This window comes from Piliocolobus tephrosceles, chromosome 5 (genome assembly GCF_002776525.5).
Source record: "Piliocolobus tephrosceles isolate RC106 chromosome 5, ASM277652v3, whole genome shotgun sequence".
NCBI classification, from domain to species: domain Eukaryota; kingdom Metazoa; phylum Chordata; class Mammalia; order Primates; family Cercopithecidae; genus Piliocolobus; species Piliocolobus tephrosceles.
In genome coordinates, this window is record NC_045438.1 from 125,786,146 (window position 1) to 125,811,247 (window position 25,102).

The following is a 25,102-nucleotide window of genomic DNA, read 5'->3' on the forward strand; positions in this document are numbered from 1 at the left end:
AAAGAAAGAAAGAAAGAAAGAAAGAAAGAAAGAAAGAAAGAAAGAAAAAAACTCCTACCCCTGCAGGCACGGCGCTATATGCACCTTTAGTCCCAGCTACTCGGGAGGCTGAGGTAGGAGGATCGCTTGAGCCCAGGAGTTCTGGGCTGCAGTGTGCTCTGCCATTCGGGTATCTGCACCAAGTTCAGCAACAATATGGTGAACTCCCAGGAGCAGGGGACCAGGTTGCCTAAGAAGGGTGGCCAGGCATGGTGGCTCACGTCTGTAATCCCAGCACTTTGGGAGGCTGAGATGGGCGGATCACAAGGTCAAGAAATTGAGACCATCCTGGCCAGCATGGTGAAACCCCATCTCTACTAAAAATACAAAAATTAGCTGGGCATGGTGGCGCACGCCTGTAGGCCCAGCTACTTGAGAGGCTGAAGCAGGAGACTCACTTGAACCCGGGAGGCAGAGGTTGCAGTGAGCTGAGATTGCTCCACTGCACTCCAGCCTGGCAACAGAGCGAGGCTCTGTCTCCAGAAAAAAAAAAAAAGAAGAAGAAGAAGGGGTGAACTGGCCCAGGTCAGAGAGAGCAGCTCAAAACTCCCATGCTGATTGATCAGTAGTGGGATTGTGCCTGTGAATACCCACTGCACTCCTGCCTAGGCAACAGAGACCCTGTCTCTATTTTAGAAAAGGCAAAAACTCCTACCCCTAACTACCCCCATAGGTGAGCTCTATCCTGCCACTGCTGGGGAGGTTTGCTTGTGCTACTATGATTGGCTCCATTGGCACCACCCCTGCTGAAGCAGGGCAGCTCAGGTCAGGCCAGGGGATCCCGTGCCAAAGGTGCAGCTCTGTGTCTTGGCAGGACTACTGGGGAGGAGGAAAAGAGGGATGACCCAGGCATCCCAAGGCTTGTAGCCCAGAGGTGACAGAAAAAGCTATGGAAGGAGGGGGAAGGGGGATGAGAGTCAGGTGGTAAAGGAGGGCACAGAAGGCAGACAGAACTGAGTGCCACCAGGACTGAGATCTGCAGCCTAGGGGGAAAAAAGGCCATGGCTTGTGGGAGTCAGGCTGCTCAGGATGAAGCCATAATACAGAGGGCAGAGGGGCCCCCTAGTGCTTGCTTTGCAGTATTGTTCTCATGGTGTCGGTGGCTCTCACAGCAGGGGCCAGCCTGCTGGAGCGACAGCTGCCCTTTGGGGCAGAGTCCAGACAGGCAGCAGCAGCAGGCTGGACCACAGTGGGCCCAGGCACACTGGGGGTGCTGCAGCTTGTCACTTAGTGCCTCTTCACCTTGGTACTAGAAATTATAGCCTTTTATTGGCCCAGGCCCAGTATTCTTGAGCTCACTCTCAAGTGCCAGAGCTTTTTGCCCTTCTCTGGACTTTCCTGCTTTTTATGAGCTTATCCTTCTTCACCAGAAACTCAAAGAAGCTTCCTGTGGTGGGGTCCAGTAGTCAGGCCAGCATGCAGTGCATGTAGGGGCAGATGATAGGACTTACTTGCACTATAGCCCCATACTGTCCCGAGGCCTCCTCCCTGGGCTAAGCTGTAGGCTATGCCTTGAACTTACTGCCCTCATCAGCCCCTGGGCATCCTATTCAGTCACTTTGCCAGTCTCCCATGGGGTACCTTCCTGCTCATCTGCAATGGAAAAAGTCTCCAGCAATTTTTTTTTTTTTTTTTTTTTTTTTTTTTTTGACAGCGTCTTGCTCTGGCGCCCAGGCTGGAGGAGTGCAGTGGCACGACCTCGGCTCACTACAATCTCTGCCTCCCAGGTTCAAGCTATTCTCCTGCCTCGGCCTCCCGAGTAGCTGGGATTACAGGCGCCTGCCACCATACCCAGCTAATTTTTGTATTTTTAGTAGAGATGGGGTTTTACCATATTGGTCAGGCTGGTCTCAAACTCCTGACCTCAGGTGATCCAGCCACCCTGGCCTCCCAAAGTGCTGGCATTACAGACATGAGCAACTGCACCTGGCCTTTTTTTTTTTTTTTTTCCAGATGGAGTTTCACTCTTTTTGCCCAGGCTGGAGTGCAATGGCACGACCTCGGCTCACTACAACCTCTACCTCCGGGGTTCAAGCAATTCTCCTGCCTCAGCCTCCCAAGTAGCTGGGATTACAGGCATGTGCCACCACGCCCAGCTAATTTTGTATTTTTAGTAGAGACGGGGTTTCTCCATGTTGGTCAGGCTGGTTTCGAACTCCTGACCTCAGGTGATCCACCCACCTCAGCCTCCCAAAGTGCTGGGATTACAGGCGTGAGCCACCACAGTCGGCCTACAGCAATTCTTAAGGGAAGAACACACCAGCTTTGGCCTTGAAACCCTGCATGTCGCCATCTGCAGTGCACTTCCTGTGTTGCCCTCCTCAGCACACATCTCACCCTACCCCAAGACTCGGGACTCCTTGATTTGCCCAAATCCAGGTGAGAAGCTTTGACTTCAGGCACAGTCCAGCCTTCTGTCACCAGCACCAGGAAGGAAGTGAACCTTTCTCTCCCTCAGAGCCATCCATTCTAGAGGGCAGACAGTTGGCCTCATTTCTAAGATAAACTCAGGGGACAGAAGTTGATTACCCTGAGCCCATTGTGAGGCCAACCTCACAGCCATGACTCCTTATATTTCTACAGCTGGGTTGGGACCTTGGCTGGTCAAGACTAAGTAGTCAGCCCCCACCTCCCCAAAAACAAAACCAAGCAAAGACCACATACAGATTCCATTTATATGAAATGTCCCAAATAGGCAAATTTATAAAGACAGAAAGTAGATGAGTGGTTTCCTAGGGCTGAGGAGACTGAGGATGACTGCTAAAGGACATACGGGGGGGTTTTTTTTTGGGGGGGGTCAAAAATGTTCCAAAATTGTGGTAATAGTTGCACAGTTCTGTAAATATACTAAAAAACACTGTATACTTTAAATGGGTAAACTGTGTAGTTAAGTGAACTATATCTCAATAAAACTATTACCAAAAACGAAAACCAAAAACCAACAGCTGAAGCTCAGAGCTTTCCAGTATCTCCCCTTGGTCCTTGTTGAAGGGGAAAAGCAGCAGTTTGAAGGCTTAGGGTAGCCAACACTGACTGCCTTTTAGTGGACATTCACATTTTATAACCACATCATCTGAGCCCATTTCCCATGCTTGGGAAACTCCCCACGACAAATCTACACAGAAGATAGGGCCCACCTCCTACCCTATAAAAGACCAGATCCTGGTATTCCCAGTGCTGTAAAGCCATATGACCAAGACTTAGCTAATCAGAGTGAAGCGAGAGAGAAAGCAGAGAACACATTTTGGTGGCAATGTGACACCTTCACATCAACACCGTGATTCTGATAGGCTTTATCAGCCAGAATCCATTCTTTTTTTTTTTTTTTTTTTTTTTTTTTTTTGAGACGGAGTCTCGCTCTGTCGCCCAGGCTGGAGTGCAGTGGCCGGATCTCAGCTCACTGCAAGCCCCGTCTCCCGGGTTCACACCATTCTCCTGCCTCAGCCTCCCGAGTAGCTGGGACTACAGGCGCCCGCCATCTCGCCCAGCTAGTTTTTTGTATTTTAGTAGAGACGGGGTTTCACCATGTTAGCCAGGATGGTCTCGATCTCCTGACCTTGTGATCCGCCCATCTCGGCCTCCCAAAGTGCTGGGATTACAGGCTTGAGCCACCGCGCCCGGCCCAGCCAGAATCCATTCTTTGACTTTAAAGTAGGATTGACATATGTGACAATAGGGACCCTGCAGCACTGGGTCCCTCACTTCCCCCTGTCCCAGTAGCTACATCCCTAGGGTTACAATCACCAGGAGAGCAGATTCTCCTTCATCTTCCATTATGCTGCAGCTTCCATTTCTATCACCAGAACTACATCTTCCCCATCCCAGAAGCATTAAGCAATAGATGTCCTAACTTCCGATTCTACTTCTATTCCTTTTCATTAGAGCTACCTTTTTTTTTTTTTTTTTTTTTTTGAGATGGAGTCTCACTCTGCTGCCCAAACTGGAGTGCGGTGGCGTGATCTCGGCTCACTGCAGCCTCCACCTCCCAGGTTCAAGCAATTCTCCTAACTCAGCCTCCTGAGTAGCTGGGACTACAGGCGCGTGCCACCATGCCTGGCTAATTTTTTGTATTTTTAGTACAGATGGAGTTTCACCGTGTTAGCCAAGATGATCTTGATCTCCTGACCTTGTGATCCACCTTCCTCGGCCTCCCAAAGTGCTGGGATTACAGGTGTGAGCCACCAGGCCTGGCCCAAGAGCTGCCTTTTTTTAGATACAGGATCTCACTGTGTTACCTAGGCTGCAGTGCAGTGGCTGTTCACAAGCACAATCACTGCATACTACAGCTTTGAACTCCTAGCCTCAAGGGATTGTCCCACCTCAGTCTCCTAATTGGGGGCATAGAGCTTTTAAGATAGGCATTATTTAAGAAAGGGTCTCACTCCGTCGCCCAGGTTGGAGTGCAGTGGCACAATCATGGCTCACTGCAGCCTTGACCTCCCAGGCTCAAGTGATCCTCCTGCCTCAGCCGCCTGAGTATTCTTTGTAGAGATGGGGTTTCACCATGTTGCCCAGGCTGGATAGACTTTCAAATGTTCCATAGCTTATGATTTATCTAGCCTTAAAAACAAAACAAAAAAAATCTTGGCCGGGTGCAGTGGCTCACACCTGTAAACCTATCACTTTGGGATGCCTAGGCAGGTGGATTACTTGAAGTCAGGAGTTTGAGACCAGCCTGGCCAACAACACGGTGAAACCCCTTCCCTACAAAAATACAAAAATTAGCCAGGTATGGTGGCATACACCTGAAATCCCAGCTGCTCAGGGAGTTGAGGCAGAAGAATAGCTTGAACCTGGGAGGTGGAGGTTGCAGTGAGCCAAGATCGTGCCACTGCACTCCAGCCTGGGCGAGAGGGAGACCCTGTCTCAAAAAATTTCTAGAAAATGTCCAGCCTCTTTGAAATATTCTTTCTTGAAATTCTGATTGTGTCAAATCTCATATTTATCTTCCATTTTGTTATGTTTTATAGACAGGATCTTGCTCTGTCACCCAGGCTGGAGTGCAGTGATGCCACCACAGGTCACTGCAACCTCCAGTTCCTGGGCTCAAGCAATCCTCCAGCCTCAGCCTGCAGAGGAGCTAGGACTATAGGCGTGTGTCACATGTCTGATTTTTAATTTTTTTGTAGAGACAAAGTCTCCTTATGTTGCCCAGGCTGGTCCCCAACTGCAGACCTCAAGGGATCCTCCCTATGCCTCCCAAAAAGCTGGGATTACAGGTGTCAGCAACTGCGCCAAGCCTCTTCCATGTTTTTTAACCGCTTTTCCTTAGTTTCCATTTCTCTGTATGTCAGTGCTCCCTCTGTGTAACTTCAGACCTATTTCCAGTTCATTCTCCCTTTAGGAAGAAGTCTAATCTGCTGCTTAACCATATAGTTTCTAACTTCCCATAGTGTACTTTTCTTTTCTTTTTTTTTTTTTTTTTTTTTGAGGTGGAGTTGCACTCTTGTTGCCCAGGCTGCAGTGCAGTGGTGCGATCTCAGCTCACCGCAACCTCCACCTCCTGGGTTCAAGCAATTCTCCTGCGTCAGCCTCCCGAGTAGCTGGGATTACAGGCATGCGCCACCACGCCCGGCTAATTGTTTGTATTTTTAGTAGAGATGAGGTTTCGCCATGCTGGCCAGGCTGGTCTTGGACTCCCGACCTCAGGCGATCCACCTGCCTCGGCCTCCCAAAGTGCTGGGATTACAGGCGTAAGCCACCGTGCCCAGCCCTACTTTTCATTTTTAAAAGGCTTTAAGTTTTACTTTTTTTTTTTTTTTTTGAGACGGAGTCTCGCTCTGTCACCCAGGTTGCAGTGCAGTGGCACTATCTTGGCTCTCTGCAAGCTCCGCCTCCCAGGTTCACGCCATTCTCCCACCTCAGCCTCCTGAGTAGCTGGGACTACAGGCACTCGCCACCATGCCCGGCTAATTTTTTGTATTTTTAGTAGAGACGGGGTTTCACCGTGTTAGCCAGGATGGTCTCCATCTCCTGACCTTGCGATCTGCCCGCTTTGGCCTCCCAAAGTGCTGGGATTAACAGCGCCGCTGGTGTAGTGGTATCATGCAAGATTCCCAAAGTGCTGGGATTACAGGTGTGAGCCACCGCACCCAGCCTTAAGTTTTACTTTTTAATCACACCAGTTTAGTACCTTTTGACATTAATTTGTCACACTTTTTCTTTAAACATAAGACATTTTGTATTTTTTATTTTATACTTCTCACATTTTAATTTTTGCCAGTTTAATCCTGCTGCCCTTTGTTCCTAATGACTCTTGCTCATGGTGGTTTCTTTCCTTGTGTGCTTTAACTGTAAGCTCATATTCCTTGAAATTTTAACTGAAAGAATTCCTTGAGGCCTGGGTTTAAAGAACAATCCTCAAGAAAGGATTACATTTGCTTCTGCCAGGTCCCTGGAGACACTATCTACTTGAGACTTTTTTTTTTTGGTGGTGGGGGGGGTGGTTTCACTCTTTTTGCCCAGGCTGGAGTGTAGTGGCGCGATCTCGGCTCACTGCAACCTCTGCCTCCCAGGTTCAAGTGATTCTCCTGCCTCAGCCTCCGGAGTAGCTGGGATTACAGGCGCACGCCACCAGGGAGGCTGAGGCACAACCATCACTTGAACCTGGGAGGTGGAGGTTGCAGTAAGCCAAGATTGCACCACCGCACTCTAGCCTGGGTGACAGAGCAGACTCTGTCTCGGGGGGGAAAAAACACACACACACAAAAAGGCCACAAAAAAACAATAAAAAGATGAGTAAAGAGAATGTTTATGAAGTGGCTCCTACATAATGTCCCAGCCCTGGGAGTCATGAACAGACTCCATGGTCTTCATTGACCCCTCTTCTTCGGTATCAGAATCCCTGGTTTAAGGCAAGGATGAGAAAAGAACACAAGGACACAATGAACCAGATCCAAGCTGAGGCTGTGTGGCATGGCAGAAGGCTGAACTATTATTCTTGTGTAGCCCTAGGGATAGTCCAAGAGCCCTCTAGTCTTCTCTGAGGCAATGAGATTCAAGGGCAGCTATGATCCTTGCCCTTGAATGGAAACCAGCCGTGGCCAAATCTGTCCTCACAGATTCATGTCTCCCTGGGACAGTGGCAGAGCAGAGGATAGTTCCTTCTTACTCTTTGCTCAAAGGGAGATGTCTCCTGTCCTTGCCTGCATTTCGTCTCCTCTTTCGACTCAAGAAGTTCTCCAATTTCTTGCTGCGTTTCAGCTCCTTGAACTTCTCAGCTAGTGCCAACTGGCACTGCTCAGCTAAATGATGGGCAGAATGAAAGGTGGTGAGCAAAGAAGGAAGCCCCTATTCTTTCCCAAACCAGGTCAGTAACTCCAAGCCATTATGCTGGGATACATAAGTTCTTTAAAGCTCACTGGTGCCCCTTTATCTTTTTTTTGAGATGGAGTCCTGCTCTGTCACCCAGGCTGGAGTGCAGTGACACGATCTCGGCTCACTGCAACCTCTGTCTTCTGGGTTCAAGTGATTCTCCTGCCTCAGCCTCCGGAGTAGCTGGGATTACAGGCATGCACCACCACATCCAGCTAATTTTTTTGCATTTTTAGTAGACACGGAGTTACGCCATGTTGGCCAGGCTGGTCTTGAACTCCTGACCTTAGGTGATTCACCCTCCTTGGCCTCCCAAAGTGCTGGGATTACAGGCGTGAGCCACTGTGCCTGGCCAACAGGTGACTTTTTTTTTTTTTGAGACGGAGTCTTGCTCTGTTGCCCAGGCTAGAGTGCTGTGGCACGATTTCAGCTCACTGCAACCTCTGCCTCCCAGGTTCAAGCGATTCTCCTGCCTCAGCCTCCTGAGTAGCTGGGATTACAGATGCATGGCACCATACCTAGCTAATTTTTGTATTTTTAGTAGAGACGGGGTTTCACCATGTTTGCCAGGCTGGTCTTGAACACCTGACCTCGTGATCCACCCTCCTCAGCCTCCCAAAGTGCTGGGATTACAGGCGTGAGGCACTGCGCCTGGCCCAACTGGTGACTTTTATTTATTTATTATTTTTTATTATTATTTTTTGAGACAGAGTCTCACTCTGTTGCCCAGGCTAGAGTGCAGTAGTGAGATCTCGGCTCACTGCAAGCTCCGCCTCCCGGGTTCACGTCATTCTCCTGCCTCAGCCTGCCGAGTAGCTGGGACTACAGGCGCCCGCCACCACACCCAGCTAATTTTTTGTATTTTTTAGTAAAGACAGGGTTTTACCATGTTAGCCAGGATGGTCTCAATCTCCTGACCGTGTGATCCGCCCACCTTGCCCTCCCAAAGTGCTGGGATTACAGGTGTGAGTCACTGCGCCCGGCCGACTTTTTTTTTTTTTATTATTATTAATTTTTTGTGAGACGGAGTCTTGCCCTGTTGCCCAGGCTGGAGTACAATGGTGCAATCTAGGCTCTGCAACCTCCGCCTCCCAGGCTCAAGTGATTCTCCTGCCTCAGCCTCCTGAGTAGCTGGTTTATAGTTGTGCACCACCATGCCCAGCTAATTTTTTTGTATCTTTAGTAGAGTTGGGGTTTCACCATGTTGGCCCCCAGGCTGGTCTCGAACTCCTAACCTCGTGACCCACTCACACTGGCCTCCCAAAGTGCTGGGATTATAGATGTGAGCCACTGTGCCCAGCCCAACTGATGACTTTTTATATGATCTCAGTCCTACTCAATTCAACCAACTATGAATACCTATGTGCCTGGCCCAGCATGTGTGAGTGTGTGTGTGTGTGTGTGTGTGTGGTGTAGACCAAGAGATAAAACTGACTCTGTGTGTGTGTAGACCAAAAGATAAAACTGTGTGTGTGTGTGTGCGCGTGTAGTGTAGACTGAGAGAGAAAATTCACTGTGTGTGTGTGGGGGGGTTGGGAAGTGGGGAGTGTAGACCAAGAGATCAAGGTGACAATCCCTGCCATGATCTAATTAGGGATACAAGACCGGTTACAAACAACAACTCCCTACTATTTCTACTTTCCTCCAAGTTACCATGGGATCCAGCCTTCATGCCTTCCTTAAAGGGGCTCAGGGACACCCCAACACAGGACTCTACCACCATGGGCCCCACACCCGTCCCTGTTAGCAACAGTTGTGCACAACTCACATTTCTTTAGGAAGTATGGCCGATGGCCCTGCTGGGCCTGAGCCCGACGTTCTTGCTTCAGGGCCAGGTGCAGCTCTTGCTGTTGCTTTCGTTCCTGCTGTGCCATTTCTTGCTGCTCCTAAGGAGCAAAGACGAGACGGGTGAATAGGAGGGACTGTGAATATCTCCCCACCTTTAATTGCTTTAATTACCCGCCACAATTACTACCCACTCACCATTCGCTGAAGCAGTTGCTGCAGTTTCTCATGCTCCTTTCCTGAACGGTGCTTCTTCAACTGTTTTTTCACAAGCTCCACATTGGAAAATGAATATCATGGTTAGCATTCTGCAAATGTTAGCTGAAATTTTAGGTAAAGCACTATCCTAAGAATTTCACATATATGTGTGTGTGTGTGTATATATATATATATATAAATATATGTATACACACACACTTTTTTTTTTTTTTTAAAGTTCAGCTTTTTATTGAACACATTATAAAAGAGATTTAGTCAAAAAGACCAAAGCCCATGTCATCATCAGACTCCTCGGATTCTTCTTTCTTTGCTTCCACTTTCTTCTCCTCAGCTGCAAGCAGCAGCAGTGGAGGGGGCAGGACCCCCTGCTGGTGCAGCACCAGCTGCTGGAGCAGGTCCACCAGCCCCTACATTGCAGATGAGGCTCCCAGTGTTGACATTGGCCAGGGCCTTTGCAAACAAGCCAGGCCAAAAAGGTTCAACATTCACACCGGCTGCTTTAATGAGGGCATTGATCTTATCCTCCGTGACGGTCACCTCATCGTCGTGCAGAATGAGGGCCGAGTAGATGCAGGCAAGCTCGGAGACGGAGGCCATAGCGCGGGTAAGTGTGGGGCTGGCGCTGCCAGACGCGGTGCTAGTCGCTGGAAGAAGTGAGGGCCTCACCCCAACGCAGCCTTAGCTTCCTCGGAAGAACCGAGCACCTTCACAGCAGCTGAGGAAAGGGCTTTTTTTTTTTTTTTTTGAGACAGAGTCTTGCTCTGTCGCCCAGGCTGGAGTGCAGTGGTGTGATCTCGGCTCACTGCAAGCTCCGCCTCCTGGGTTCATGCCATTCTCCTGCCTCAGCCTCCCGAGTAGCTGGGACTACAGGCACCCGCCACCTTGTCCAGCTAGATTTTGTATTTTTTTAGTAGAGACGGGGTTTCACCGTCTTCGCCAGGATGATCTCGATCTCCTGACCTCGTGATCCACCTGTCTTGGCCTCCCAAAGTGCTGGGATTACAGGCTTGAGCCACCGCGCCCGGCCCCACATATTTTTTTTTTGAGACGGAGTCTTGCTTTGTCACCAGGCTGGAGTGCAGTGGTGCGATCTCGGCTCACTGCAACCTCCGCCTCCTGGGTTCAAGCAATTCCTCTGCCTCAGCCTCTTGAGTAGCTGGGACTACAGGCACACGCCACCACGCCCAGCTAATTTTTTTTTGTATTTTAGTAGAGATTAAATTTCACGGCCGGGCGCGGTGGCTCAAGCCTGTAATCCCAGCACTTTGGGAGGCCGAGACGGGTGGATCACGAGGTCAGGAGATCGAGACCATCCTGGCTAACACGGTGAAACCCCGTCTCTACTAAAAAAATACAAAAAAACTAGCCGGGCGAGGTGGCGGGCGCCTGTAGTCCCAGCTACTCCGGAGGCTGAGGCAGGAGAATGGCATAAACCCGGGAGGCAGAGCTTGCAGTGAGCTGGGATCCGGCCACTGCACTCCAGTCCGGGCGACAGAGCGAGACTCCGCCTCAAAAAAAAAAAAAAAAAAAAAAGAGATTAAATTTCACCTTGTTGGCCAGGATAGTCTCAATCTCCTCCTTTTGTATTTTAGTAGAGACTAATTTCACCATGTTGGCCAGGATGGTCTCAATCTCCTGACCTCATGATTCGCCTGCCTCAGCCTCCCAAAGTGCTGGGATTACAGGCATGAGCCACCGCACCCGGCCAGAAGTTCACATATATTAACCTGATAACACCAAGACAGTAACTATTTGTTTGTCTGTTTCTTTGTTTGTTTGGAGACAGTCTTGCCCTGTCACCCAGGTTGGTTGCCTCATTGCAACCTCTGTCTCCAGGGCACAAGCAATTCTCATGCCTCAGCCTCTCGAGTAGCTGGGACTATAGGCATGCAACACCACACTTGGCTAATTTTTGTATTTTTACTAGAGACGGGGTTTCACCATGTTGGCCAGGCTGGTCTTGAACTGCTGGCCTCAAAAGATCTGCTCACCTCAGTCTCCCCAAGTGCTGGGATTACTTACAGGCTGAGCCACCACACCTGGCCTCCGAGACAGTAATTATTTTATTTTTTATGATTAGAAAACTAAAGCATAGAGAGATTAAGTAACATGCCAATAGTCACACAGCTAGTAAACTTATGAGCCACGATTTGAATATGAACTGAATTGGAGAAAGTTAAATCTGCCCACCACTATACTTCCCACTCCCCCTGCCCAACTGTCTAACCTGTGCCCTCGTTTTCCACCCCACAAAATTCCCCAGAAACCATTCTCAAGCTGTGTACCTCTTTCTCTTTCGCTCGGATGTCATTCAAGAATTGATATGTTTTGTCAAACACCTCAGGATTATATTCCCCTGACAGATCATCAAAGCGAGGGTCCCGGGCTACCTTTGGAGAGAACAGAGAGAATATAATATACAACTGTTCAATCTCCTTTCACTGAGAAAAAGTGCTTCCTGTCTCTTCCTCACCTTTCTTTTTTTTGTTTTTGTTTTTTGAGACGCTGTCGCCCAGGCTGGAGTGCAGTGGCGTGATCTCGGCTCACTGCAACCTCTGCCTCCTGTGTTCATGCCATTCTCCTGCCTCGGCCTCCCGAGTAGCGGCGACTACAGGCACCCGCCACCACGCGCAGCTAGGTTGTTTGTATTTTTAGTAGAGACGAGGGTTTCACTGTGTTAGCTAGGATGGTCTCGATCTCCTGACCTCGTGATCTGCCTGCCTCAGCCTCCCAAAGTGCTGGGATTACAGGCTTGAGCCACCGCGCCCGGCCTATTTTTTTTTTATTTTTGTTTTTTGAGACAGAGTCTCATTCTGTCCCCCAGGGTTTAGGGCAGTGGCATGATCCTGGCTCACTGCAACCTCCACCTCCCAGGTTCAAGCAATTCTTGTGCCTCAACTTTCCAAGCAGCTGGGACTACAGGCGCACAGCATCACGCCCAGCTGATTTTTGTATTTTTAGTAGAGACGGGGTTTTACCATGTTGGTCATGCTGGTCTTGGAACTCCTGACCTTGTGATCTGCCCACCTTGGCCTCCCAAAGTGCTGGGATTACAGGCATGAGCCACCGTGCCTGGCCTTCTTCCTTACCTTTTTACTGATGGGAACAACCTGACGTAAAAATGGTACTCGGATCTTGGCTGACATTTCCAGAGGCCTATGGAGAAATTAAAGGTCAAGTCAAAAGGACTCCAGTGTTGGTCAAAGGCTTTCCACTTGTCACCCAAGACAACATACACCTATTCAAGGTCCCAGTTATCTTCCAACTTCTAGGGCAAGCCTTGCTTACCTGTGCTTATCTGCAACACATGCATTTTGGATAGGTGGTCTAGAACTTTGTTTCTTAGGGCTGTTTCCAGCTACCAATTGTTTGTACGTCTTAGTCCCCACTTGGCTCTGCAATTCCAACAGTTCCTCAAATGACATGTTAGATGTGCCTGTGGAAGTGGGGAGGGACATACAACTCAGCTCAGCATGTCCCACTGCAGAAAAGACATCTTCCCATCCCCATTCCTTAGCTAGCTAATCCTTTCTTTTTTTTTTTTTTTTTTTTTTTGAGACGGAGTCTCGCTCTGTCGCCCAGGCTGGAGTGCAGTGGCACAATCTCGGCTCACTGCAAGCTCTGCCTCCCGGGTTTACGCCATTCTCCTGCCTCAGCCTCCCGAGTAGCTGGGACTACAGGCGCCCACCACCTCGCCCGGCTAGTTTTTTGTATTTTTTAGTAGAGATGGGGTTTCACGGTGTAGGCCAGGATGGTCTCGATCTCCTGACCTGGTGATCCACCCGTCTCGGCCTCCCAAAGTGCTGGGATTACAGGCTTGAGCCACCGCGCCCGGCCGCTAATCCTTTCTAATACCCCATCAGACCAATCATTATTACAAGTCCTAGGCAGTAGAGGCTATAATAGTGTTAAACTGACACCTAACTCTCCAACTTTTTCAGCAACTTGCGGCCTCATCTTGCTAAGGAAGGTGTATGTGTAAGGTCAAAGGTGGACCAACCATAGTCCCTTCTTTTCCCACTCTCTTTTACTCATTCACAGGTTTCTCCAGAAGAGCCGCTGCCTCCCTTGCTCAGTTACCATTGCCAGTGTCCTGGTCCATACGCTCAGCATCTCTCACCTCAATCAGTGCTCTAGCCTCCTAGCCTCCCAACCCCTCAGTCTCACTCCTCTCAAAGCTATGTGCCCCAATTCAGCCTGAGAGAGGCATTGAAAATAAAATCAGGGCCGGGCGCGGTGGCTCAAGCCTGTAATCCCAGCACTTTGGGAGGCCGAGACGGGCGGATCACGAGGTCAGGAGATCGAGACCATCCCGGCTAACACGGTGAAACCCCGTCTCTACTAAAAATACAAAAAAAAAAACTAGCCGGGCAAGGTGGCGGGCACCTGTAGTCCCAGCTGCTCGGGAGGCTGAGGCAGGAGAATGGCGTAAACCCGGGAGGCGGAGCTTGCAGTGAGCTGAAATCCGGCCACTGCACTCCAGCCTGGGCGACAGAGCGAGACTCCGTCTCAACAAAAAAAAAAAAAAAAAAAAGAAAAGAAAAGAAAATCAGATCTTATCACTCCCACACATAAACTTCAGATCATGTTACTCCTATAGGCAAGAGTCCCCAGTGGCTTCCATTTTGCTCACAGTAAAAGCCATGTATCTTAATAATGGCCTGGAAGCCTCCAAGTGACCTGGCCCCTGTCATGTCTCTAAGTTCATCTACTCATCTCCTTCTCACTCCTCTCAACGTGTCTCCTAGCAGTGTGTTCCCACCTCGGTTCCTCTGCACATGTTGCTCTGCTTGGTATACTTCCCCCAGAAGCTGTACATAGGTACAGCTCCTCCCTCAGCTCCTTCAAGCCTTTATTCAAATCACCTTCCCAAAGAGGTCTTCTCTAAGTTATTTAAAACTGCAACCCCTCGCCCAGGTGCAGTGGCTCACGCTTGTAATCCCCGCACTCTGGGAGGCCAACGCGGATCAATCACCTGAGGTCAGGAGTTCAAGACCAGCCTGGCCAACATGGTGAAACCCCGTCTCTACAAAAATATAAAAATTAGCCGGGCATGATGGCAGGTGCCTATAATCCCAGCTACTTGGGAGGCTGAGGCAGGAGAAGAGCTTGAACCTGGGAGGTGGAGGGTACAGTGAGCCAATATCATGTCACTGCACTCCAGCCTGGGCGACAGAGCGAGACTCTATCTTGGAAAAAAAAAATTGCAACCTCTCCTCAGCTTTATTTTTTCTCCATATCCTCTATCACCTTAAAAAAATTGAGCTATAATTCATATTCCACAAAATCTAGTTCTTTAAAGTCTACAATTCAGTGTTTTATTGCCTTTTAATGTGATAATCTACTTGTCTGCCTCAAATGTTATTCATTTTGAGCCGGAGTCTCACTCTGTCACCAGGCTGGAGTGCAGTGATGCTATCTCAGCTCACTGCAACCTCCACCTCCCAGGTGCAAGCGATTCTTCTTCCTCAGCCTCCTGAGTAGCTGGGACTAAGGTGCGCCACCAAGCCCAGCTGATTATTATATTTTTAATAAAGACAGGTTTCACCATGTTGGCCCAGATGGTCTCGGTCTTTTGACCTTGTGATCCACCCACCTCGGCCTCCCACAGTGCTGGGATTACAGGCATGAGCCATGCCTGGACTTAAATTTTATTTATTTTGAAAAAAGGTCTTGCTCTGTTGCCCAGGCTGAAGTGCAGTGGCCTATCATTGCTCACTGCAGCCTCGACCTCCTGGGCTCAAACTATTCTCATGCCTTAGCCTCCTCAGTGGCTAGGAATACAGACGTGGGCCACCACCCTGGCTCATTTTTTTTATTTTTAGTAGAAAAGGGGGTCTCATGATGTTGCCCAGGCTGGTCTTGAACTCCTGGGCTCAAGCGATCCTCCTGCTTCAGTCTCCCCTGGTGCTGGGATTACAGGTGTGATCGTCCACCACACCCGGCCAGGACAGGAGTGTTTGACTACTTTATTCACAACTGTATCTCCAGCAGCTAGAACTGTGCCTTAACAAAAAGCCTGCAGCATTTGCTGGGCACAGTAGCTCATGCCTGTAATCCTTGGGAGGCTGAGGGGGGTGGATCACTTGAGCCCAGGAATTGGAGACCAGCCCTGGCACCTGGTAACATGGTGAGACCTTGTCTCTACATTAAATAAATAAATAAAACTATCCATCCAGGCGTGGTGACGCGCGCCTGTAGTCCCAGCTACTCGGGAGGCTGAGGTAGGAGGATCTCTTGGGCCCGGGAGTTCGAGGCCGCAGTGAGCCGTCATGGTGCAACTACACTCCAGCCTGGGCGACAGGGCAAGACTTTGTCGCAAAAAAGTAAAAAATATAAAAAATTAAAAAAGCAAAGTCGACGGAATCTGCTGAATTCTGACCTACTAAGCCTTCAGCTGCCATCCATGCCTTTTCCTGCCTCCATACTATTGCACATACGTTCCCCATTGCCGAAAACTCTCATCCTGCCGTGAAGAAACTTCTCAGGATGTCCTAATCCCGGAAGCAATTCCTCTCACCCCCACTTTCCATTGCACCGCGGGCGCCCTTAGCGTAGCGTCGGCCTCTCAGAGAACTTGGCAGTCTTACTGGCACGGTCTCTGCAGGCTCGGCCCCCCCCCACCCCGGGAATCCCCTTCCCCTCCCAAGCCCGCCCCGCCCCGTGCCCTCACCCCTCAATAGGTCGCAGGCCGCGACCCCAGGCTCCAGACCCCCGCTGTCCTCCTCGCGGTCCCGGGCCCCGCGGGGACGTCGGGCCCTGGCGCCGGCCCCGGCGCGGCGGTTAGCTCCCGGCATCAGCTGGCAGTAGCGCTCGAAAAGGCGCCGCTTCCGCCCACGGCAGCTTCCGCCCCCCTCGCCCCGCCTCTTCCGGCGTTCCCAGTGACGAAGAGGCAGAAAATAGACTGCGCGGCCGGCAGCCCGGGAGCCGGCCCAAAGGATAGCCCACTCTGGAAAGATTGTCGCAACCTTCTGCCCGAGTCGCAGGGCGCTGGGTTCCACGCCCGAGAAGCTTGGGCCAGGCCTTGGTGGCATTTGGTTTCCTAATACCCTTGGCTGAGAAGCCAGAACCTCAGGGTGCTTGTCCTCAGCACCCTGCCCCCACTGCAAATTCCAGCCCTCTCCACCGTATTCCACAAAAACACACGACATGTTTGGAGGTTTTAATTAATTTTTATAAAATCTGAGCTGGCTGAGCTTCAGGGTACAGCGACAGCTCAAGGAAGGATGGGATTATCTGCTGGTCCCCGCCTCCCCAAGACGGGGAGAAGGAGGTCTCATGCCAACAGCTGCAACTCCTTTCAGCTCCCAGTCAAGGCTCAAGGCTCAAGCAGGGGGATGGGATAGGCAAAGGGGGAGGGGGAAGCTCCTGAGGCTCAGACACTGCTTGCTTCTCCCTTCTCCCCATTCCCTTCCCTTCCCTTCCCAACAGAACCTGGCTGGCCCTGGGCAGAGCTGAGGCCCAGGAGCAGCTGAAAGGAGGTGGATGGGGACAGAGCACCAAGGGGAAGGGGCCCTCGGCCCAAGGGGGGAGGAATCTGGCCCCCACCCCACTACAGCTCCCCACTGAATTCACAGCACAGAGAACACCTCTCGCCCAACAACTCCACATGGAGGTATACCAAGTCCAGGGGTCAAAAGAGCAGGTGGGTGACAGATGGGCAGGGGCAGTGAAGATGACAGCAGGCTCAGGAGGGGAGGTGGCAGAAACTTCCTCCTACCCATGGGAGGAGACGATGGGGCGACTGATATTGCTGTTGGTGGTCATGGCATTCAGCTCCCACCTGGAAGGACAACAATAACAGACAGAAAGAAGAGGGGGCCCTCAGCCCAAGCCCAGGGATGCTTGAACCAAGCTATAAACACACCAGTCCCTCCAACTTCCTAAAGCTCAACCACCCACAGCCACCTCTTACTTAACAGCCCTATTAGGTTTAACAATCAGAACCCACCCACCACCAAATCCAACACCACCCACTCCTCTACCTCCAAGCTCATATGGATTTCCGGTTTATGTTTATATATATATATGTATATTCTAGTGTCCAGGCACCTGAAATCTGTGTAAACATGTCAGTCAACATCCCAACCTGCCTTTCCTGCTTTGCTTAGAGCCAACCAGACAGCCCCTCCACCTTACCCACACCAGGAATGCCTCACCCCCACCAGGAATAACCATTTTTGCTCTCAACTCCCATCCTTTTAAGGCTCTGACTCAGGACTCCTATTCTTCCTGAGGCCTTCCCCATCCATTAGACCATACTATTATTATTATTTTTTTTTGAGAGTCTCGTTTTGTCACCCAGGCTGGAGTGCAGTGATGCAGTGACACAATGTCAACTCACTGCAACCCCTGCCTCCCAGGTTCAAGCAATTCTCTTGCCTCAACCTCCCAAGTAGCTGGGACTACTGGTGGCTGCCACCACACCCAGCTAATTTTTGTATTTTTAGTAGAGACAGGGCTTCACCATGTTGGCCAGGCTGGTGTCGAACTCCTGACCTCAAGTGATTCGCCCACCTCAACCTCCCAAAGTGATGGGATTACAGGTGTGAGGCACTTGCCCAGCCAGCAAGAGTTAAACTGAACTGATACAAAGAAAGGAACTATCTCAGAATGACCCAGACAGGAAAAATTATATACAAAGTAACATCTGGTGGTTAATTTGCACCTGAAAAATTATACATAAAGTAACATCTGGTGATTAATTGGAACCTAAGACTGAAATTCAAAGGGAAGCAGCCAGATCTTCTGGAACCAATGTGATCCAGAGGCTCCTAAACTTGTCTTTACTTTGCAGCTAGGCTCTAAGATTTAATCAGTTCTCAGCATGTTCACAAAAATAACTGTATAAGCTTAGGTCTCAGAAAGTGATGCTGCTGAGCTGGATTTTTTTTTTCATATAATTTATTCTGCTGACAGTTTTATATGATGGCTGCCAATTCACCTCCTACCATCTCATTTTGCAATACACTACATCTCCAGCAGAACAATAACGTCTGTCTCCTCCATTCTGAGATCAAGCTAATCAAGTCACACCTGTGCTGCTCACTCACGCTCACCCAATCCCTCCCTTCCAACCACTCACTGTACCTGATGTCATGAGGCAAACAGGACTGGTCTAGGTTATATTGAATCACGGCCAGTTTGCACAAAGTCTTCAGACTAGGGCCTTTAAGGGGGAAGTTACGGAAAAGAGATGGTCAAAGGTGAGGAAAGGGTCCAGTCCTGGATATCACCACCCAAAGACAGGGACCTTGATGGCAGGAGCAATTCAGGAATAACTATACTTACTAAAGTCCAAAATGTGTAAGTCAGAATGATCTATGAGGTCAAATTCATCTCCCAGGCCTTCCTCAGGAGATGGACTGTCAGGATCAAAAGAGAGATGAAAGTAGGACAAAAACCACCCATGAGACCCCCTTTTCAAATACCTCCCACTCTCCCATTGGTCACTTCCCTGAGCCCTTCCCTCTCTCTTTCTAACCTGGTACCCCCAAAGAGGACAATCTTGTCACCAACAATACAGCAGCACTGGCGCCGGCGGGGACATGGCCCCTTCCCCTTCGGTTCAATCTTTTTCCAGGTAAAGGACACTGAAGAGAAATTTATATGGAAGTTCAATACCTGCCTAGTCCAGGTATCTTCCCCACCCCCATCCCTCACCTCCTCAGGATCCTTTTCTTTTCCTCCCACCTCAATTGCTCCTTGTTCCTGCCCTAAATGCAGTGCTCTTTACCAGGATTAAACTTCCAGAGGTCATGGAAGTGCCGGTTCAGCCTTGCATTATAGCCACCAAAGATGTACAGCTCCCCATTGTAACCAACTGGAAGGAGAGAGAAAATATCAAGAGTGTGAAGCGGGCAGGAAGGGAACTCCACAGGGAAGTAACAAACACTCACAGGCCGAGTGGCTGCGGCGCCCCTCAGGCAGCACTGGAGTCGGGGGACAGTCCAGCCAAGCCTCAGTTCTGGTGTCAAAGACTCGAATGCGGTTGCAGTAAATCTCATTGTTGGAATGGAATGGCCCAAAGCGGTCGGCACGGCCCCCAAAGACATACATGTGACTTCCCAGCATTGTGGCTGAGTGGAAGTCCCTCCAGCGTGCAGGGTTGCCCTGGGCAGAGGCAGAGAGATGGTGGAGGGGTCAGAACAAAGGCTGGAAGAGGATCTGCTCTGACTGAGCTTCCTATCATTTCTTCAACGGAGGGTGGGGATTTGGGAGAAAAAAGAAAGAGCAGACCTTTGTACAGATAAGAGTCCATGTCATGGTGCTGGTATCTAGCTTGTGAATGTCATTGGAAAAGCAGTCCGCCTGAGTAGGAAGAGAAAAGGAGGAAGAACAGAGGGAGCCAACGGTCACTCTCTGACCCTCCATCCTTCCCCTCAAAACCTGCAAACAAGCCAAAGCCTCCCATTTCACCATCCAAAATTGCCCTTACCCTCCTTCTCAGTCCCACCCGAAACCTCTTAGTTTATTCCCAGACCTACCTGCTGCTCGTAGCCCCCGAAAATGTACATGATCTTGCCTAGGACACAGGCCGAATGTCCATCCCGGGCCCCAGGAACTGTCCCTGACACTCGGGGTGTGAACCACTTGTGAGTATCTGAAGGAGATGAGAAAATGGCTCAACTAAGCACCATCTATGACACTCCCTCCTGAGCTCTGGGGTACTCTACTCCCCAAGACCCCCAACCCAAACCTTTCTCAGGCAACTGAGGCAACATCTAGAAGGACATAGCCTCTCTGAGATCCATACTCACTGACGTCAAAGGCATACAGCACATTGCAGGCCCCTTCGGTATCATTCCGCCCGCCCCAAAGGAGGACCGTGTCGTCGATGAGGACGGTTGAGTGTCCATAGCGCATGTAGGGTACGACAGGAGCTTGCCCACGGATGGCAGACTTCACCGGGGGCAGCTTTGTCCAACGCAAGGACACTGTGGGCACAGCTCTGCTCAGCCCTGGGAACTTCCCTCCAGGCTGTCCACCTTTCCCAAACCAGATGTTCCTCCCCAAACCCCTTGGTCCCAGAGACCACAGCCAAACCTCATCAGCAGCCCGTTTCCCACCTTGATGTGGGGACTCAGGGGCAGCCCCAGCATTGGCTTACCTGCATTGAAAATGTGCACATCTATCTGACGCAGCGTCTCATAGTCTTCACCAGAGCAGTAACCCCCGAAGGAGTATACCCGATGCCCAACAGCCACTGCTGCATGGTTCACCCTGCGGGGCCCGCCCTCCAGGTGCACTGTCCACCGTAACATCCCCTGGACCACTGGTTACAGCAACATGCCCCCCCGGCACGGCCTGCTGCCTCTGCTACCTGCACACAAATTGGGGCCACAGGATCCTCAGGCAAGGCTTCTGCCCGGCTCACTGTGACTCTGCCCAGAACCAGCCTTTGCCTCCAAGTGTCACCCTGGTGGCCCTCCCACACTACCCCTCCACAGGGACACTAGTCACAGCTCAGGTGGCTGGCCCTGCCCCAAGGGAGCTGCCGAGGTCAGGGAGCTAGCCCTGGCCCAGTGTTCTCCAACAGTGAAGGGTGGGGCCGCCCCCACTAGATTGCCAGCTCAGAATCTGCTGATCACGGTCTCCACCTACTCATGGAGGCTCCACTCTGTCCCTGGCTTGGCACAAACTTGAAGCCCCTTCCCAAATGGTATATTCTCTTGTCTCTGCTCTGCTTACTGCCACCTCTCTAAGAATCTGTGTTCTTTAAGGTGGGGAAAGGGATCTCAAAATACTCACAGCTATTAATAGCCCAGCCAGCCTCAGACAGTCCATCGAAAGCTGGCATGAGTGCCTCAAAGCAGAAAAGCTTTCAGGCTTTTAGAGTAGAACAATCCCCCTACCCAAGATAGGGTAGGACTGATCCAGGAAGGGACCTCCATGTTACCGTGGTTGGTTAGCCCCTCACAGGGAGCTCTTGTCAAGCTGAGTTGTTGTCATTGGGGTCACCCAGGGCCCCCCACAGGCACAAGGAGTTCCTTTGACAGCTGTGCCTGGTATGCTGCCAGGACTTAAGCCAGAAAGGTATGTGTATGCTTAGGCTTGGGGGATGGGGATAGAGGGAGGGGTTTTCTCCTCCTGCCACTTTCCCATCCCTGTTACTGTGGTAGAGAACAAGTCATTTCCAGTAGAAAAGAGGGAAGAAGTTCTTCCACAACTTGGGTTCCTGAAAGGCGGATAGAGGTGGGACTGTGCAATGGAAAGTGGAAGGGGCTGGGCACGGTGGCTCACACCTGTAATCCCAGCACCTTGAGAGACCGAGGCAGGTGGATCACGAGGTCAAGAGATGGAGACCATCCTGGCCAACATAGTGAAACCTGGCTCTACTAAAAATACAAGAATTAGTTGGGCATGGTGGTGTGCACCTGTAGTCCCAGCTACTCAGGAGGCTGAGGCAGAATTGCTTGAACTTGGGAGGCGAAGGTTGGAGTGAGCCCAGATTGCATCACTGCACTCCAGCCTGGCGACAGAGCGAGATTCTGTCTCAAAAAAAAAAAAAAAGAAAGAAAAGAAAAAGGGGAAGGGAGGCAAAAAATGCCCTTGGGCAGGACAAGAGAAAGATTGAGCATGAGAGGTCATGGTCTCTTTTTTTTTTTTTTTTTTTTTTTTTAGACAGAAGTATCACTCTTTTCTCCAGGCTGGAGTGCAATGGCGCAATCTTGACTCACTGCAACCTCCACCTCCCGGGTTCAAGGGATTCTCCTGCCTCAGTCTCCTGAGTAGCTGGGATTACAGACGACTGCCACCACACCCGGCTAATTTCTGTATTTTTAGTAGAGACGGGGTTTCATCATGTTAGCCAGGCTGGTCTCAAACTCCTGACCTCAGGTGATCTGCCCACCTTGGTCTCCCAAAGTGCTGGGATTACAGGCATGAGCCACCGCGCCCAGCTGGTCATGGTCTCTCAAACACAACCAGTCAACCTAGTGGCAGGTACACCTGGGTACATCTGAGGTTTTTTTCAGGCAAATCCTTGCAACTGACAATGCTTTTGCTGGCAGGCATCTCCTGAGTTCGGGTGGATCATCATCTGCTCCCTGTTTAAGAAGCCCTGGCAGAGGAAAGGGCCAGGCAAAACCTCAGGCACAAAAACAGCTCTAATAAGGGAGGCCCCTTGCAGGAAAGAGACATGGCTTTCAGCTGGCTTGCTAGTCCCACCCACCCAACCTCCCCCAACTCCACACCCCAAGCTTTAAATAGCCATGGGGCCCATCCTGAAATAGCCCCAGCAGGAAGCTACTCTCACTTCATTACTCCCGCTCTCCAAAATATCTTGGGTCTGGGCTTGTGGAAATTGTTAGGAGGCCGATGGGCTTAAGAATGGAAGTCTTCCATCCTTCCTTATATCCTCTATTCTTCCCTCCAGATATGTCAAGGTAAAGTAAAATATGCACAAGAGAAGAAATAAGCAATTCCAGCCAAAGGTGGAGAAAAAATTTTTAGTTTCTCTACCATAAGAACAACTCAAATTCAAGGAGAACAAGCCCCCAGGCTCTCAGGGGCTCCTCTTATCCCTGGGTCTCCTCAATCCTCCATCACCACCAAGCATTTTCAAGCTTCTTCTATTCCCTTAATGTATCTACCTACCTGGTCTCTTGCACTTTTTATTCCCCATTTCTCGCCCTTCTCGATCTCGTGAGAGCTTTGCAGTTTTCTCATTTTTCCTTCTCCTACCATTCCAAGCTCCACCCAACAGCCCTCCATTTTCCCACCTCCACTAAGGAAAGAAAATTAACATGCCCTGACCACGGATATCCCTCCCTGCATATGACTCTATCCCTGTCTTCTTCCAGACATTCCGGCCTCCTCTAGCCCACTACGCCAGTCACCCCTCCCCTTCCACTATGCTCAGCTTCCCTGTTTTCATAGCCCAGTCTTCCTTCCCATTTCCTTCATTGCTTCCTCCAGACACCAGGTCTCTCCTACCCATCTCCTGGCCATCCTCCTCTAGACCCGCTTTCCCCATTAACACTCTCCTTTCCCATCATCCCCCTAGCTCCCTCCCCCCCCCCACCTCATCACTCTCAGGCCCCTCCCCCGCCACTCCAGCTCTAGACAGCGCGTCCTCAGCCCCCTAATTCTTCCTTGCCCTTCCACCCATCCCAGGCTACCTGCCAGGCCGAGCCGGGGCGGGGCCGCGGGTCCTCGCGCTGCCTGCAGCCTAGAGCCCGTTGCGCGCCAACCGACGCCTTAGTCCCCAACGAGATAAACACAGCCAAGCTCGATTCTTCCGGCGGGCAGCTGTGCGCGCACGTGCAGTCGTAGCTAAGTCCCCGAGGCATGCCGGGACTTGTAGTCCACACGTTTCCTGAGGGACGAGAGGGCTAAGGAGTGGGCAGGGGCGTAGGAGAGATTCTGCGCATGTGTAAATATGTGTCAAGCCCGAGGAGGCCACTGGGTAATGCAGTCCTTTGTTTTCTGGGCTGGGCATGACGGAGGCGGGGCAAGGGACGCACTCCTCGTCCTCGCCAGTGTCAATCATGGGCATGGGGCGGGGCTGGAGGACTAGGAACCTCTGCACGTCCTGCCCCGCCGGAAGTGGAGGCCACGGGCTCTGAGCGGGTGAGGCGCGCGGAAGCACAGGCGCCGGGATTCGGATGGGGAGGGGTGGGGGACGCTGTAGCTGGGGCCATTTGAGGGGAGCCCATGGGTCCTGAAGGGCATCTGTCAGGCGGTACAGAGGGGGACCTCTAGGAGAGGGGAGAAGGGGGCGGGTACGCCCTGTTTAGGGGACTCTGATGACCCAGAATTCGCAAGTCGCGGGGGAGGCGTGGCGGGGGAGCCGGGGTTCTGGAAGGGGTGTCTTTTAGGAGGTGGCAGGGCCCCCGGTTGGGCGTTTAATTAGGAAGTGGCGGAGCAAGGCGGGTGGGGCCTGGTTCAAGATAAGAGCCCCGACTTAGGGGGAGGAACGAGAGGCTGGAAGCGGCGCGGAGGGGTGGAGGATGCAGGAGCCTCGGGGAGAAGCTGGTTCTTTTGCACACAGGAGACCACAAAGACATGATGAGAGGATGAACGTGGGCCTGGTTTCATCCAATCCTTGTCCTACCGCCTCCCTGTTCTTGCAGCCCCTGCCCGGATGGCAACAGTAGTTCTAGGGGGAGACACCATGGGCCCTGAGCGTATCTTCCCCAATCAGACTGAGGAACTGGGACCACATCAGGGCCCTTCAGAAGGCACTGGGGATTGGAGCAGTGAGGAGCCTGAGGAAGAGCAGGAGGAAACGGGGTCGGGCCCAGCTGGCTACTCCTACCAGCCCCTGAGCCAAGATCCTGAACAAGAGGAGGTGGAACTGGCACCAGTGGGGGATGGAGATGTAGTTGCTGACATCCAGGATCGAATCCAGGTAGGGTGGAGGAGGGATGGTTCCTCAACAGGTGAAGCTGGGCTCCCTGAAAGCCTGGACCCAAACAGTCTTCTCTGGCTCTGCAGGCCCTGGGGCTTCATTTGCCAGACCCACCATTACAGAGTGAAGATGAAGATGAGGAGGGAGCTACAGCGTTGAACAACCACAGCTCTATTCCCATGGACCCAGGTAAAAGATCATTCTTTCATTCTGGAATAATTACTAAGGAAATGAACTGGCATGAGTCAGTAGAAGGAAGTTTCAGAGGAAGACCCTATCCTAAAAAGAGAGTTTGTAAACTGAGATTTTGTAGACTTCAGAGTCCAAGTGAAATGCTCTTCTGCTAGCTTTGGAGATGGGCAGGCTTGCCTTGAAGTAACAAGATGGATT

At 51.0% G+C, this 25,102-nt stretch overlaps 3 protein-coding genes and 1 pseudogene across 5 annotated transcripts in view; 1 reads left to right on the forward strand and 3 right to left on the reverse strand.

Annotated features, from left to right (window-relative positions):
- Nucleotides 1–6,768: 6,768 nt before the first annotated feature.
- RRP36 (ribosomal RNA processing 36) lies at nucleotides 6,769–16,206 on the reverse strand. The gene is made up of 7 exons (XM_023212849.1): nucleotides 16,031–16,206; nucleotides 12,646–12,793; nucleotides 12,447–12,513; nucleotides 11,643–11,747; nucleotides 9,337–9,411; nucleotides 9,122–9,239; nucleotides 6,769–7,283 (listed from the first exon to the last, which is right to left on the reverse strand). The coding sequence occupies exons 1-7, from the start codon at nucleotides 16,152–16,154 to the stop codon at nucleotides 7,147–7,149; spliced, it is 774 nt and encodes a 257-aa protein (XP_023068617.1). The 5' UTR covers nucleotides 16,155–16,206; the 3' UTR covers nucleotides 6,769–7,146.
- LOC111543061 lies at nucleotides 9,556–12,481 on the reverse strand (annotated as a pseudogene).
- Nucleotides 16,207–16,509: 303 nt separating the features above from the next.
- On the reverse strand, nucleotides 16,510–23,726 carry KLHDC3 (kelch domain containing 3). Its single transcript, XM_023212848.1, has 11 exons — nucleotides 23,481–23,726; nucleotides 20,468–20,680; nucleotides 20,118–20,294; nucleotides 19,845–19,960; nucleotides 19,597–19,668; nucleotides 19,257–19,470; nucleotides 19,094–19,180; nucleotides 18,842–18,950; nucleotides 18,649–18,722; nucleotides 18,448–18,526; nucleotides 16,510–17,140 (listed from the first exon to the last, which is right to left on the reverse strand). Exons 2-11 carry the CDS (start codon nucleotides 20,619–20,621, stop codon nucleotides 17,074–17,076), a joined length of 1,149 nt encoding a protein of 382 aa, XP_023068616.1. The 5' UTR covers nucleotides 20,622–20,680; nucleotides 23,481–23,726; the 3' UTR covers nucleotides 16,510–17,073.
- Nucleotides 23,727–23,844: 118 nt separating this feature from the next.
- The window catches only part of MEA1 (male-enhanced antigen 1), a 37,350-nt gene continuing 36,092 nt past the window's right edge, over nucleotides 23,845–25,102 (forward strand). The window contains exons 1-3 of one of the 3 annotated variants that reach the window (XM_023212846.2): nucleotides 23,845–23,931; nucleotides 24,435–24,712; nucleotides 24,799–24,901. In XM_023212846.2, the coding sequence (XP_023068614.1) occupies nucleotides 24,446–24,712; nucleotides 24,799–24,901 (370 nt within the window). In that variant the 5' untranslated portion in view covers nucleotides 23,845–23,931; nucleotides 24,435–24,445. Of the gene's footprint in view, nucleotides 24,044–24,434; nucleotides 24,713–24,798; nucleotides 24,902–25,102 lie in introns of all 3 variants that reach the window. The other 2 variants (XM_023212847.1, XM_023212845.2) reach the window with 2 other exon arrangements.